Below are 16,308 nucleotides of genomic sequence, written 5' to 3' on the forward strand. Positions count from 1 at the left end.
TGTTACCCTGAGTGGGACCAGAACCTGGAACACTAGCACTCTTGGAGCCCTACTAGATGCCTCCCTCTGTGCCCGAAGCAAGTGTGTAGAGAAGAGTAAACATTCAATGTTGGGGGCCTTTCTGACTGGTGTCAAAATACACTACTGGAAATACTCTTGAACCCTCCATTTTTACTTTCCTCTCATTACTCCCTACTCAGACTACCCGCATTTGATCCTCCCCCAGAACCAGTCTTTGTGCTGTTGGTCAGCACCTACCCTGGGTGATTCCAAGGAAAACTATGAACCAACTCTCCCACCCCCAAACACACACAATACTTTTCAATAATGGTGTGTGCTTGTGTAAGTGGTTACCACTGCCTGAAATGCTAAGGGCTTCTTATCTTTAGCTTCAAAAGACTTGATCCCAACAGAAAAGTCACCTGTAAGCTGCCAGCTACCTATATTTTGAGTTAAGCTTCCTTGTGTGTCTTCCCCTCCCCCACCCACCCACCAAACTAAGGGACTTGAAGACAAGGACCATGTCCTCCGTTTCTGAGTCTCCTCTTGAGTATTTTATCCAGAGCAGGAGAGTAGGTGCTCGATACACATTTGTTGTCTTATTTATATCGTGATGTGAACAGCAGAGCTGGTTTTCATCATGAGAATAGACAGAGTGGTGCGGGGGAGAGTGAGGGTAAAGGGTACTGAAGGCCCAGCAAGCACACATTGCTAACTTCACAACAACATTAGGAAACACCCTACCTGTTGTGATCGATCAGCGATGGGAAGTACTAAAAGCCAAAGGCTAAAGTGGAAAACTTAGGAAGGTATGAGACAGGACTGGGGACAATACAAAAAAAGCAAATACTACTGGATGGATTTCCTGAGACATGGAAAATCCTAAATCTTGAGATATTTAATGATACAAATATTTTCAAATGTATTGGGCTAAAATCCTGGAGCACACTAAGATTTATCTAATTTGGTTCCTTCTATTTGTAAACATTTTATACAATAGATTCCTAGAAAGTTGAATATCACCCTATAGAGATAGAGACAGGGACAGGGATGGGGATAGGGATAGAGACGGGGTGGGGGAGGGAGAGAGGAAGAAGGGGGGAGGGGGAGAGGGAGAGATTGATTGATTTACATTCAAAGTGCATTAAACAGTTCTAGTCCTGTGGTTTTCACTCCTAGTGAAAATGCCACCTCACTCAATATAGGAATCAATCTAGCAGCTGCTTGAATGTCTCCTCTGACAGGGAGTTCTCTACTTCACAAACCAATCTGCTCCACTGGAGAACAGTCGTTGCTTTGATTTTGTTTAATGAGATCCACATATAAGTAAATTTTTTTTCTAAGTGAAATAACGGGAGAGCACTAAAGCAATGAATGCATACTTCCCAAAGTTTACAGACACTGGTACCAGCACCAACTCTACTTCCTTTTTTTTTTGCAAAAATCAGAAGAATCCCTCCTTCTGCAGCCTGAAGTCTTTTATAATTACCTAGAAAAGCAAGCCTCCTTTCTGCAAGGTTCAGTGTTTATAGCTGGTGAAGCGGGTAGGGCACTATAATCCTTTGGGAGTCATTCTCACTGTCTAGAGCAGCGGTTCTCAACCTTCCGAATGCTGCGACCCCTTAATAAAGTTCCTCATGTTGTGGTGACCCCCAACCATAAAATTATTTTCGTTGCTACTCTATAACTGTAATTTTGCTACTGTTATGAATCATAATGTAAATATCTTTTTGTTTTCCGATGGTCTTAGGCGACCCCTGTGAAAGGGTCGTTCGACCCCCAAAGGGGTCGCGACCCACAGGTTGAGAACCGCTGGTCTAGAGGCATTTCAGGGCTGGGGGTACTATTCTGTCAATAATAGGGAAATACATACTTAATTGAAAGTAATGAACCAAGGCTCTGACTCTCACCAGCACTAACCATCCTTGTGACTGGAGGTCACTTAACTACTCTAGGCCTCAGTTTCCTCATCCAGAAAGAGAAACGTTTGATTAGATGATTTCCACCGTCCCTTATAAAATAATTCTATGCTCCCCATCAGCGGCACTGAAAAAACCTGTAGCCACAGCATTCTTTTGAATTTCATGAAAGCTGTATGAATTAAAATTTTAAATACCTGAACTATAATGTGTTGCATCAATTCCTTATCATCCCTGAATTCTGGTAATGCAACAGAAACAAATGTTAAATGTTGAAGGAATACTTATAGAAAATACATTAAATTGAGAAAAACTGTCCAGCAATATTTTTGCCTTCTGTATTGAAAAAAAGATGAGACTTCGGTTTTATTTTAGCAGAGGAACAAATATGTCCAGCTGGCAGGGGGAGGAGGAGATAGTTTGAAAACTTCTGATCCAGATGTTTCTGACTCCTTCCACCACTGGCCCCACACCAAGCCTTCCAGAAAGTGCTCTGAGCTGGGCCTGGCTTTGGGAATGGACTTTGATCTCTGATTATCCAAGGATCTCATTTACATTCACCTGAACCACTCTATACCCCACAGTACCTAAAAACTTCCAGACTCTTTTCTCTCCCAGGGAAGGGACTCAAAAATTGTCATATCAGGAGGTGAGTAACCCATGACACTTTCTAGCTCTTTACAGAATCAGGAACCTTGATTAATGAGGCCTCCACTTCACTCCTGAGAGATCAGTGCAGGAAGGTGAGGGCAGTACCCTTATCAAGCTTCAGTGCCTGACCATCTCTGATATCACCAAGAATGCCCACTACTACCAAAAGAGTACACTTTAATACCCTCTGTCGAGGCCAGACAGCCAACTCTTAGAAAGCAAACTCTTTACTATTAAACATTAACCTATCCATCAACACAGGAACATTTTGGAACAAAATGATCGGCTCACTTCCTGAAGGGCTGTTGTTGGAAGGAACATTGCAAGTGTTCCATGCATCTTGAATTTGGGGGTAAGAAATGGCTCTGCTGAACCAAAAGAATCACAACTCTTAAGAACTAATGCACCGAATGATCAGCTGACAGCCCCCTTGGCAGGGGACACACTGCACTTGTGAGGTACGTACTCTGGGAAAACAGGACAACCACTTAGATGTCACACCAACTTTCAATGTATTGGTTCACCTATTTTAATGACGCCTTTGTCCTACAAGGAGTCTGCAGCCAGCAAACAAGAGCCAGACGCGAAAAGTAAATATGTCTCTAAACAATTAGCCCAACAGGAATTGGACAACCCCTACCGGGACTCTGGAAGGTTGAGGGCCATGCTGTTTGCCCTGCCAGTCTGCAACACAAGAAACCAAGGCAAGTCGCTGAGGGCAGTCATACTGGGCGATGTAGCTCCCACAGCAGTCCCCTAGGCTATTCGCAGGCAATCCTGGCTGTTGTTCTTATACCTGCCGCACTCACAAATAATTCAACGCCTGATTATCCCACTTTTTTTTCCTGCTCCCATCCCGGCTCCCTCGATCTCTAGCGAAAGAGGCTCTACAGCCGGGTATGTCAAAATCATTCTTCCTCGCCTCTCAAGTTTCTGGCGACGATTAATACACATAAGAGCACAGGACCTGCGCCGAGCAGCACGGGAGAAGCTGACACTTCGCACATCTTTCAAGATTACCCTCAGGCCCCACCTCTGCGATTGCAACATTTACCAATAGGCATCACAATTGTAAATGGACAAAAAGTTCCCTTGCCGGCTCCTGAGCCCGGAGCGAGGGCAGAGAAGTTGACTATAACTTTGTCTTTTGATTGTTCGGTCATTATCATTGGTATTATGATGCAGGCTACATTTGATTTTACAAAATGCGTTGGAATCTTCCCTGTTTCGCTGCCATTCAAAGACAGAGGACTCCAGGGCGACGGTCCCCCGGGGGCACAGTCTCGGGGCCCTGGGTGACTGGGCCAAGGTTCGCTCACCCGTCTCAGGCCTGGGGGCGCCACAGTGACAGGGGAGCAGCGGTCTGGAAGGGGGGAGCCGGGCTCAGTCCCTTCCCCCACGCGATCAGAGAGCTAACGGCCCGGGCGCCCCGCCAGAACTCCCGCGATTTGCTCCCTCTTATCAAATCCTTATCGGTGCCCCAAGGTGGGAGCCGCGGCTTTCGACCAGAGGATACTCAGTTTCTAGCTCCGTTCTCGCAGTGGAAGTCGGAACAGAGCAAATCAACACTTAACACTGCGCTCTTTGGGCCCCCGGCTGCAGGCCAGTCCCCTCCGCCCTTCGTGGCTGGGTCCGGGATCCCGCACCGCCTCACAGCCGCCCAGCAGCTGATCTCCAGAGGTTCAGGTTGTTCAGCTGGCCGCATTCGAGTCCAGCTCCCTGAACCCCAGTCCTCTCAAGCCACTGCCGAGTTCGGGGCTGAAAGTTCCAGCCCGCTGGGGCAGCACCAGTGGAGATAGGGGATGTGGGGTGCCAGGCGGCAAGCAGCGCACGATTGAAGGAAGAGACGCGGTAGACTGTCTGCGCGGCCGCGCGGAGCACTCTCACTCCAGCCGGGAGAGGACCGGGCGGGGATCAGCCCGGAGAGGGCGGGAGGGCAGTGTGAGTTGGCCGGAGTTGCCTCTCACTCAGTGCCTAGAGGCTTGGCGAGGGCAGGCAGGCAGATCGCTGCTGCCCTTCTCTGTCCTCTTGGGTGAGAAACACCGGGACCTGCCAGGAGCGCCCGTTGTCGCCATCCCCTCGTTCCACACCAAGACACCTACCCCCGCAAGGCAGCCCAGCCCACTACCCACTCTCCCGCGGAGTCAAGGAGCGGGATAAGGAAGGGGGCGTTTTCTAAGCGTCAGTGGGGTCTGGAGACCCGGAGTGGGGCCTTTTGCTGCGTCCTGGCCGCTCCGCGGGGCAGTGTCCTAGCGTCGCGTTCCACCTCGGACCCCTTGCCAGTTTGGGACGCGAGAGGGCATGGCAATTCATTTGGACAGACCCAAAAAGTCCGGAGTAAAAGAGAACTGGATGCTGCCCCGCATGCGAGACTTAAGAAAATCGAAAGCTGACTTGAGTTAAATCAACCCAGAAACATTTCAACCTGCTGGCCGCGGAAGTTCGGGGTAGGGGCGGGGGGGAGATCTTGGAAGGTACCGCGGGAGCACCTCCGAGTTGCAGGGCCATTTCCCTCGGCCTCCCGGCCTCGTTTCACGCTCCGATTCCCGATTCTTTCGGGCCACAGCACTCTCCACTGCGAAACTGCAGCACCGCGTCCCCAGAGGGGCACCTGCTTTCCCCGCTCAAAACCTCCCAAACCTATCCTCGAGCCTCAAAGACCTCTCCGTACTCCTCTCCTAACTACTCTCAACCGCGCCAGCCGCACAAAGCCCAGCCACCCCCTTCGGACCAGCTTCACAGCCGGCTTGGATGCGCGTTTTTACCTTTTCTTCTCCTTGTCAGCTGTCATTGTCGCTGTGGACCTTTTGAGACGCCGAGCACCTGGGTTCCCTTGGCCAGTGGGGGCTTGCAGCCGCTGCCTTCGCTGTGGCCCTCGCCCCGCTCCCTGAGGTCCAGGCCGGTGTTAAAGGTCCTAAGTGCTCGCAGGCCCGAGAGCCCCGCACAATCAGGTGCAAGTTTGCGGGCTGCTGGCTAGGTGCGGGAAAAGGGGGTGGAGAAAGGTGACAGGGAGGAACCTGCACCGGGAGGCGGGGTCAGAGAAAGGAGTGGGAGGAGGCTGTCAAACGCAAAAAACGAGGGCAGCGAAAAGGGGACCGAAGTTCTTTTTTTCCCTCTAAAAGCAGTCACTTTCCTGGGTTATCAAAAAAATAATAAAAGTGACTCTAACGACGGCAGTTGAAAGAGTCTGGGGCCGGGCGGGCGCGGCGGCTGAGATGACCATACAGTCTCAGGACACTGCCGAGGATTGTACGGTCGGCTCAGGAGAGCTGGGCGAGTGCAGCAGACGCCGGAGCAGTGCGGCGGGCCGCTCCCGAATGTCTGGTTCCCCCAGCTGCCCTCCCACTTTAAAAACTCCGGCGGCCCACGCCGGGGAGGGCACGAGGGGTGCGGGCCAGGAGGCGGGGCCGGTGCGCTCCCGGAGGCCCCGCCCGCGCTGCACCGCCCGCCCGCCCGGGCAGCCCACTACGTCCCGGCCAATGGGAAGGCGCGGCCTCAGCCTCTGCCCCGACCTCGGCCCGCCCCCTACCCGGCGCTCCGCTCCGCGGCGGTCTGCCCTCCCCGCCTCCTTTCTCCGCAGTTGCAGAAGTTGTTTATGAGGTCCGCGGGGTGGTGGGTAGCAAGGTGGGGAGTTCGCTCCAGGGAGGGGAAGCTTATGGGGGCTAAACGATAGCAATAGTCGGTCTCTGGGAGTGCTGCGGAGAGCGGAATGCTCCTCTGCACTGGTGTCCTCCCACCCCTGCCATGCCCTTGGGACGAGGACAGGACCGCCAGCGCCGAGGGTCCTGCGCCGGGCCTTGCTGGCAGAGCCACTCTGCGATGCTGCGCTCGCGCGCCCCTCACGCCGCAGCACGGCCTCTCGGCCTGGTGGGGAGAATTTCGAGGGCCCCAGCGGCTGCTCTGCGGGCTTGGGCGATGCGCTTTTTTCCGCAGATCGCCCCTACTTTACCATTTGGAAAGCGAGATGGGGAGACCTATTACGTGCTCCTGTCGGGTTTGGGGAAAACAGTGCAGTGAAACTGAGCTAGGGTTGCGCCTGTTCTTCCCTTTCCTCAACTGGCATGTTGGTTGCTTGCAGAGTTGTACTGAGAGGTATACCAGCTTTGGCTGGGATGCAGGAGAGTAGGGTCTGGCCTGCACATCCTACTCCCACCCAATACCTGCCACCATCGCCTGGGTTCGGGCCAGTTCAGAATTGGACATGTCAGTCTGGCTTCCCAGTGTTATCTTGGGATAAGAGTTGAGAGCCTGTCCTTCGGATCATGAGATCTCAGACCTGCCCTATGAGTCTCCGGGGTTCGATTGAAGCCCTAGGAACGTGAGGCTGCAAGAGTGAGATGTGGGGAGATCAGAGAGATCTAAGGGGCCGATGGTTAGAGCTTAGGGATTTTCCAGCTGCGCTTTGAATGCTGTCTCCAAACCTTTTAGGCCTGACGCCTCTGTCCTGCGCTGAGCAACTCTCCCAAGAATCCCACCGCATTCCCCTACCTAGGTTACCATGATCCAGCCGGGATATCTCAGGAAGGGACTGGGGAGGCTCTTAATCTTTGAAGCGCTGAGAAGGGCCCACAGGTTTCACAGATGTGAGTTGAAGACAAGAGAAAGCAAGGGCCACGGGAACTGGTCCTTCCTGGGACCGGAAACCTTGCTGTATCTTTTCCTGCTTAGCCTTATCACATTTTATATTAAATAATCTGCCTGTAGAACCTCCAGGACTTTATGTTAAGTGACATAAATGAGTCACAAAAGGACAATACCGTGAGATTCCACTCATGAAATATCTAAAGTAGTCATTTATAGAAATAAAGTAGGAAGGTGATTACCAAGGCCTGGGCAAGCAGTGGGAATTAGTGTTCAGTGGGTATAGAGTTTGTTTTGCAAGGTGAAAAAGTTCTAGAGGACCTGTTGCACAACGATGTGAGTATATTTATTGAACTGTACACTCAAAAATGGTTAAGATGGCAAATTTAATGCTGTACGTTTTTACAATGCAAATATAAATATCAAGAAAAAAGCAGATTTAGGGTTATAGGTTTGTGTCACCACCATTATACAAATTAACATGCATTTTCCCCTTGTGTATGCATGGTAGGAGGGGCCTTTGGAAAGCATTGGAGAGAAGAATTAGGGAGAGATGAAAACACCTGTGGAGAACTGGGGAACTAGGCACGTTTTTCTCATTTTCCTAGAGCCATTGAGCATGGGGCACGTAGATTTTGAAATCAGACATCACACCTGACATGACAGCCAATTGATTCAAACAGAAATGGCAAATCTCTCCAGGGAGCCATTTCTTGGGACTGGTGGGTTTCAGAAATGGGATGATTTCATACTGGGCTTCTCCAGCCAGCCAATCCTCATGGACACATTTATCTTAATGAGGAATTCAAATTGGTAAGACATGGTTCTCAATTAATCGGAAATAAGCTTACTCACCTTACTTGGGACTAGAGTGGAAGAAGAAACAGGTGCTTTGTTGGCTTCCAGGTACCCAAAGCCAGTCACTGCCAGAGCAAGGAGAAACTGCTGAGTCCTGAGCTGTGCTTGCAAATCACAAGGCAACACCTCCAACCCATAGAGAACATTTCAGCAGGGCTGAGCTTATGAAATTAGCTTTTTAGATGTTAAAAGAAAAAAAAGACGAAAGTTAAAAGGTCACTCAGGAACAGATCAGCCATATTAATATAGCCTATTCCCCATGACCAGCCTGTCCATCTTTCTAACTGGGATTTTGCCCTCTAAGTGATAAAAGTCCCTAAGCTAAGATAAACAATTGGACAGATTTTGTGGAAATTCTAGTGAGGAACTTCAAAGAATCTGGGATTTTGGCAGTGTCTAGAGCAGCGGTTCTCAACCTTTCACAGGGGTCGCCTAAGACCATTGGAATACACATATTTTCGATGGTCTTAGGAACCGAGACGCCACTCCTCTATCCGTCTCCAGGCCCACATGTAGATACGCCCACATACGAGTACCCAGCAACCCCTGTGAGAAGGTCGTTTGACCCCCAAAGGGGTCACGACCCACAGGTTGAGAACCGCTTGTCTAGAGATTCACCAAAAGCCTGTGTAATTCCTAGCAGGATTGGACCCAGCAGAGCTGAGGAGCCCAATGGCCTCTTAAGATTTTTTTCAGGATTCAATTCAACCAACTTTGCAGGAAGGATCTGAGAGTGTAAACCAGACAAAGACTTGAAGCTAGAGTGTCCGATTTTACTTTTTAAAGCCCATAGAAAACTAAAAGATGATGGCAGGAAGAGATAGATCCCAGGATTTAGTGTCTCTAGCAACATTAATGTTTTGGCCACAGATGGCAGCAGAGGGCACCGCTAAGCAAAGCTCCCAGGCTACTTAAAATGGGAGCGAACTGCCATCTCCCAGCAAATCTCTCTACCTGTCTCCCAACTCTAGACTGGACGGCTTGGCAACAAAGCCTGTGGCAGCAAGGAAGTAGCCACTTGTTTTTTAACAAAGGGCAAGACTAGGTCTCTAGCTTCTTCTCTCCTCTATAGAGTACACCCTTAGGTGGATGGGATAGAGATGAGGAGTTAATTTACAAACTGGGTAGAGAGCAGGCACCTGGGATGAAGTAGGCAGGTGGAAGAAAGAGGGCCTCAGTAATCCCATTCAAGTGGCAGGCAGTATGGCCCGGGATATGGTTGGAAATCAGGTTGGAATGGATGGGATCTAACATCAGAAGAGATCTTGGAAGCCTGGGCTATTTCTTTAGTATTTTACAACTTTCAGTGCATTGAGGCAAGAGAGGCCCCTGGGATGTAAAAGAAGGCCTTTACTCTCTGGGTCATGCAGTTCCTGAACTAGTCCTGGCTACTCTCTGGGTCATGCAGTTCCTGAACTAGTCCTGGCCCTCCAACATCTGTTATCTCTAGGATTACCCACTTGGCTCTGGTCTGGCCATTTAGTTGGTTTGGGGCTGGGAAGAATGTACAGGCTAGGAAGCAGAAGTGGAAGGAAGGATCATCTGGCAGAGGCCATGGCTCCTTTCTGTTGAAATGCTTTTACTGAGTCACCCCTTTTCTCACACTTGCATGTTACTCCCTCTAAACAAAACCAGTTCTTAAATTGTTACTTCCCAAAATCTATCCTCATACTCCCTGTCACTGAACTCCAGGACAGAAAACCATACCCCCTGTGTTTGGCTTCAGGCCAAAGCTGTGGGATATTTCACACACACATATGCTATATCTACCATTAAATGTGGGGACTTTTGACCTCCAAAAGAGTTCTGTGATTTTTATTGAGTAAAAGATCAAGCTTTTTTTTTTTTTTTCCACTTGAGTTCCTAAGTGCTTACTGATAAGGACCCAGTGTTAAAGAGCCACAGCTCCCTCCACCCGTTGTCTGGATTATCAATGATTTAAGGATTATCAATGATTTAAAGACTAATGTCTTTCATTTCTAGGTCGAGGGATGAGATTTTGGCCCACAAAGCGTCTTGCATGTTTATCATTCTGTCATTCAACTAATGGTGAAGGAGTCATTGGTCCATGGCCACCATGCAGTGCTTCTTCAGGAAGAATGAAAACATCAGTCTGCTGGAAGAGAGAGCCAGTGGTTCCCTTCCCTCCAGGAGACAATAACCCAGTTATGCACACACTGCCTTTCCCATTTACTTACTTTTTAAGGCTTCTGAAATCAATAAGCATCTTTTAATGTAGTCATAATTCCAAAACTGTTTTAATTGATATATACAATTTATATATTCTTAATTTTTTAATATAAAAATTGAGAGCAAAATCATATAGTTTAAACAATGGGTGTTATAAGAATTTGGGGGTGGGTGCATGGGAGGGTGGAGAGAGTGAGTGAAAAAACAGAAAAAGCTAGAGTCCCAGCCATGTCCACTGCTAGGACCCAGAGAGAAAAAGGCATAGCAGAAAGGAAGGTGCTACTGTCACTAAATGATGACATTGGGCCCCAAGCAGCACTACTCTGGTGCCTGGATAACTAAGAATGACACAGAGTAGGAATCAGAGATACCCTTCCCACTATTATAGTCTGATTTTGGCGGGCCTGTAACAAATGTTAAAATGGGACTTTTTCTAGCTCAGTTTCAACTGAGGTCCCAAGACATTGGGCTGCCCTTGGGGAAGGGGTGAGACCTTGGACACACCACCTGGGGGGAATGTGTCTTTCATTCCTGGAGGCTGATCTAAGCAGCGATCACAAGATCCAGTATGGTACACAATGTCTGCGGGACAGATGTGGAATCCACAGGAAGAAACCCATGTAGGATTTTTAAGGGGACCCTGTCCATGTAAGTTTCTTCAAATAGATCTCAGCAGAAAAAGGTGGAGATGCCACCGGAAGCAGGGCATCTCCATCTGAGGGAAGATCACAAGTGGCCAGCTGTAGGAGGTCCTTCTGAAGCCATGAGGGCTGCAGTTGGAGGGCACCAGCAGGGGAATATCCACGGAACCCACTAAAACACCAAAGAGGGAAACAGCTGCCATCGCCAGAGAAAACCAAAGAGACATTACACCCATGCTAGTGAAACAAAAACAAATGAGCAAGCAAAAACAGCCTTTTCCTACTCTTTACTTTTCCTCTTTCTATCCTAGATGGGATAACGCAGGCTATTCGGGGCATAGGAGAAGAGGGGCTAGGTGAGGAAATATTTTAGGATCCTTAGTGCCTAGCAGGGCATCTGGCATAAAATGGACTTTCAGTAAATGCTGACCAAATGAATGTATGACTGTATGAATCAATGAACAAATGAACGTGTCAGTCAACGTTCTAAGTTGAAGCAACGGACACCATCTCTCCTCCTGTCCAGTTGGGGAATTCAGAGCTTTACCTGGGGATGAAGCTTTGAGTTTTCATTATTATACTGGATTCAGACTTGTATTTAGTGTGAGCAAAAAAAAAAAAATTGAACTTTTACTATCGAAGAGTGATTAGAAAAGTCTTGGGACCTAAATGAGGTTTTATGCAAAGTGGGAATGCAATAATCCATCAAAGAGTCTACTTAAAAGTTCAATGGGAGAAGATAATAATGTTGCTTTCTAATTGTACTGTACGCATCACACTTGTTTGACTTAACTATTCAAGGAGACTTTGGGCCTCTTGAAGTCTGTGCATGTGTATGATGTCAGAAGCCAGAGCAATGCTGGTGACTTGTTGAAAGGGACTCAAGAAGTGACCCAGAAGAAAAAAAAAAAGATAGGCTCAGGAGGCAGTGGCAAGGGTACAGACCCAATTTTGAAACAGTCCTTAAGTATGGACATCACAGGAAGTGCTGTAGAGATTGGGAAGCAAATGGCAGCCACAGATAGAACTTGTGAAAAACGTTTCAGGGAGTTCCAGAAATAAGCGAAGGGGAGCCTGCAAGAGGGGTGACATCTTGCTACAAAAGTCAGTCAAATGGGGCATACAGAGGCAAGGGTCAACCAGATACACAGTGTATTAACATCTTGCACCACGCATCCTCATGTATGGTAATGGACATTTTTATTTCTTCTTAGCCCCTTAGCATCTAAGCCTTAGCATCTTTCTATCTTTGGGGAGCTCCTCACTCACGTTATGAAGTAAGGCCTGCCTTTCACTACAGAAAGTAAAAATGCCAGATACCCTCAGCCTCCTTGGAACCCTGGGTATGGACATGCACTCAGGTTCTTTGAATCAGATACATCTGCCCAGACTTTGAAGCTGGTGATTGAGGGAAGCAGGCACCCTGCCATTTGGTGGCAGCAGATCTGGCATCAGCATCCAGAATCACGAGCTGGTGGGTTGGTCATGCAAACTACAGTCATCTGCAGTGTAACTATGGTGTTCTCATGGTTCCAGTTTGGGGCTTTATTCCTGGTTGCTGAACCTCTGAGCCTGGTCCTCTAGAGCTACAGTCCTCCCAGAGCTTTTGTGAGATATCCAAAATGAATCGTTTCTTCTCAAATTAACTAGCGATCACATCTGTTACTTGTAGCTAAGAATCTTGGCTGATTCATTCATTCATTTACTCCTTCATTCATATACAGTATTTATTTGATCAGTATCTGTTGAATACTCGCTATATGCCAGGCACTCTGCTAGGCATTGGTGACACCAAGACCAATGAGACATACTCCATTCCTCAAGGAACTCACAGTCTGGTATAAGTTTCTTGAATAACTAAGTTTCTATCTCTGGGCCTCAGTTTCCCTTTTTTTTTTAAGGTGAGAGGGCTGGATCTTTAGAGTTCCTTTAAGCTCTGACATTTGAATAATCTCTGCATCCTTGAATTAAGTGGTGTTCTCTTCCCCATTAGCCTATGCTGGCAGAGATGTGAGGCCACCGTGGACTGCTTAGGGTTAGGCCATAAATTGTGTCATCAGAGCTTCCATTTCTTACGTGGGAAACTAACCACGCTTGGCATCTTGTCCAGGCAGATGTTCTGCTAAAGCAGAGCAGGGGTTGGCCTCCAGCATCTCCTTGTCTCCCCTTCTCTTGATGTCCTCATCTAGAACGTTTCTCCTGCCAGCCTCAAAGCACTCTTGTGGCAGACAACAGAGCACCCAGCAACGACCTTGAGAAAGTTCAGGTACTGAGAGAAGGTCATAGTCACATTTGGCACATTCTCCATGTTGAAATCTCAGATTTAAATTAATAGAAGTGAAAAGGAATATGGGAGGAAAAGGTCTCACAGACTCAGAAATGGTTTCCCCCCTCAAGTCATCATCATCATGTCTCCCCAGCAACCCCCCTGCAGGTTCAAGAAGTGGTCAGAGGTAGCAAGACAACAGAGGCGTTGGACCTAAGTAGGTTGAGCAGGGTGGTTACACGGCATTTAGGGGATCTGGATACTGCAGGAGTTGGATTTTGAAATGTATCAATATATGAAGAATGAGGAAAATGCTTGCTTCTTTATGATTTCCATGGCTGTGTAAAGGCCTTTTCTATCTGCATCACTCTGGGAACTGAAGTTCGGTCCTTTTGTAATGTTGGTGTTAGAAGGGAGAGCATCGGGGGTGACTTCTGAAGCACGCGTTACCATACTCCAAAATGTACTTCCAAGTACACACATATCCATGCACATACTTCCCCAGGTGCCAAGCCAAGAAATAAGTTCCTGTACAAGCCTCATCTTAAACTCTTCTTTTTTCGAGTGCATATCACTGCCTTTCCCTTTTGAAGAAAACCAGGGATGCGATGCTGAGAATGTGCCTTTACATACTTAAGATTTTAAACTTTGAGGGTTTTCTCTTGGTCACCCTAAGAGGGTCCATGAATGCTGGGGTTGCAAGCCCCGTCATGACCCATGTGCTCCATGATTTGCCCCAGTGGAAGGAAGAGGAGGCACAGACATGTCAAAGCCTTGAGACAATGATGATGGGCCTTAATGTTAATTTTATATCATAGCAGATTAGCCCTCCTAGTTATTCTGTTTTAGGCTAAATTAAAGTGGATCCCAATTAGATAGTAATTTATGGTAGAGAGATGCCTTCTGACCTAAGAAAGTGCGAGTGGTAGAGCTGTAAGTAGATGACTCCAAGGCAGAGAACCCAGAGTTTACTGTGTATGAGAGCATTACAGAGTGAAGCTCCTATGCCCAAGGTGTAATACTTCAGGCCATAATCAAAAGACTAATGGAAAAACCCATAGACAATTCCAGGCTACCTTTTCCTGTTAAGAATATGAAGCACATTTTTACATAAAGCAATAATTTATAAAACGCAACTTTCCAAACTCCCTCTTCACATTCCTTTGCACTTGAGGCATCATCCCCTTTGACTGTGTGTAATTTTTGTTTAATGAATTAATTTCATTTTCATTCATTCTTCCAATCTTCAGCATTGGAGAGTCCCCATCATTAATTAATGTGGTTGAAACTCAGCTTAGAAAGATAAATAAAACACAGCTTTACCCTCTAAAGCTCACTCTACTGTTGGAGGCAAACATAAACAGATAAAAATACCACATTGAAGAAGTTAAAATCCTGTTTTCCTGGGAGTGCAAAATGGGGAATGATTTTGTCTGCCTGGTTAGGGGTAGAGGATATTAGGGAAACCTTCCAGAAAAGGTGACATTTTGGCTGGATCTTGAAGGGTGACCAGGGGTGTGCCAGTCAGAGAAGGAGCAGAGGAACATCTAGGCTGAGAGAAGGACTGACTCCTTACGTATAACTCTCAAAGCAAAGGGCAGGGATACAGAAGCAACACAAAAGGCCCTTTGAGAAGGTTTAGTTATCATTGTCCATCGAAGATTATCAGCTATTATCGGCTTTGTCCAGCTTTCTCCAGGTTAGTGCAAACGTGATTGCGGTTTTTACAATTATTTCTAACCTTTTACATTGCATTTACTTTTGCACCAACCTAATAACACCTGAATTCATGCCCGATTGGACATTTTCAGAATGTTTGTGCTAGTGAGGAATGGAACATGACCCTCACGTTTTAGCAATGACACACTCCGGCTTTCCCACCATGGGTTTATTCCCAATAATTAGGTGGCTGTCACAGCAGTAAGGACACCAAAGTAGACTGGTGGGTATTTCTCTCTGCAAACTCTAGGGGTATCTGTGGAACAGAACACAGGTGTCCTCGACTAGGGCAGCCCTTGGCTCAGGTTACCAGACACCTATTTCCAGTCCTCCGCAAGAACAGCATATCTGTCTTGTTCAGCCCACTTTTTACAAAGCCTACATGTTCTCTTTATATTTAAATTTTGCACAATAAACATTAGCATCAGAGAAAAATTCTTGTAGATTCTAGAATCTCTTGAGTATATCCCCTCTAAGCAAGGAGCCAATTATTATAGCCCTGACGTTGGAGGGGATACTGGTCTCTATGTGTGGCCCCTGGAAGTATAGACAGGTGGCTGTGGAGGCCATCACATCATGGGGATGTTAAATAGGGTCAAAGACAAATCAAATTCTCCCCCACAGTCCAATTCAGGGGTTATTTTGGTGGAAGCATGAGGAGATCCCTGGGGCTGGGAGGAAAGGACCTAGAGGAAGTCCCTGGGCCCTGCAAGTTTCCACTCTATTCTTGCCCTGGGCAGTCTTGGCCTCCATCTGCTCTCTGTGCTTGTTCCTTTTCTTCTTCTCCTCCTCTTCATGTCTCCTTTTCTCTTCCCCCGTTCCTCTTTCCCAGCGATTATGTCATTTTTCTTCAGAAGGTTCTACTGAGTTTGAGTGTTTCAATAACCATACTTTTCTTACCCATGATCACCACAGAGATAAGATGGTCACTTCCATTAGTCTCTGCAGAAGAGGCAGCAGAGCTGATGAGGCTCCTGTCCGCAGGCCTGGCTGGACTGTTCATGAGGAACTGTAGGGAAAGATGTGCAGGCCGGAGGTCAGGCTCCAGCCAGCTTCTGTGGCTGCAAGTTACTCAGGTCAGTGCCAGGGAACCCAGCACCATGCTAGGCCCTGGGGCTGGTGCTGGGGAGGGCGTGGGGACAACAAGTGCTGGAGAGGTGTGGTTGAGAGCTCGAGAGATGGTGTCAGGATTGAGGAGATCCAGTTTCCCATTTGTTCCTACATTTATTTTTCTTCCGAATTAAAGGAAACCTACCTTTCTTACAAGGTGAAGAATTAAGTGAGATATGGGATGGGAAAAGTCTAAAGCCCTATTTAACTATAAGGGCTTGATCTGACTGAACCAGGTGTATGTGAGTTAAGGTGCTCTGGGCTGGGATGGTCCTGGAAAGAGGAGGCAGTTTAAGCATTTCTCTTTGCTCCTTTGGGCCCAGAAGTCTCTATATAGGAGAGTGCTGTGGTGCCCACTGGGTGGGCTTAGAGT

The 16,308-nt window shown here is 47.7% G+C and overlaps 1 protein-coding gene across 4 annotated transcripts in view; it reads right to left on the bottom strand.

Annotated features, from left to right (window-relative positions):
* EPAS1 (endothelial PAS domain protein 1) overlaps positions 1-5,908 on the bottom strand; it is a 90,841-nt gene extending 84,933 nt beyond the window's left edge. For 3 of the 4 annotated variants that reach the window (XM_019655857.1, XM_019655855.1, XM_019655859.1), the window contains exon 1: positions 5,336-5,907. In XM_019655857.1, coding sequence (XP_019511402.1) covers positions 5,336-5,361 — 26 coding nt within the window. In that variant the 5' untranslated portion in view covers positions 5,362-5,907. Of the gene's footprint in view, positions 1-5,335 lie in introns of all 4 variants that reach the window. The other variant, XM_019655858.1, reaches the window with a different exon arrangement.
* Between the last annotated feature and the right edge of the window lie 10,400 nt (positions 5,909-16,308).

Source organism: Hipposideros armiger, unplaced genomic scaffold (genome assembly GCF_001890085.2).
Source record: "Hipposideros armiger isolate ML-2016 unplaced genomic scaffold, ASM189008v1 scaffold_248, whole genome shotgun sequence".
Lineage (NCBI taxonomy): Eukaryota > Metazoa > Chordata > Mammalia > Chiroptera > Hipposideridae > Hipposideros > Hipposideros armiger.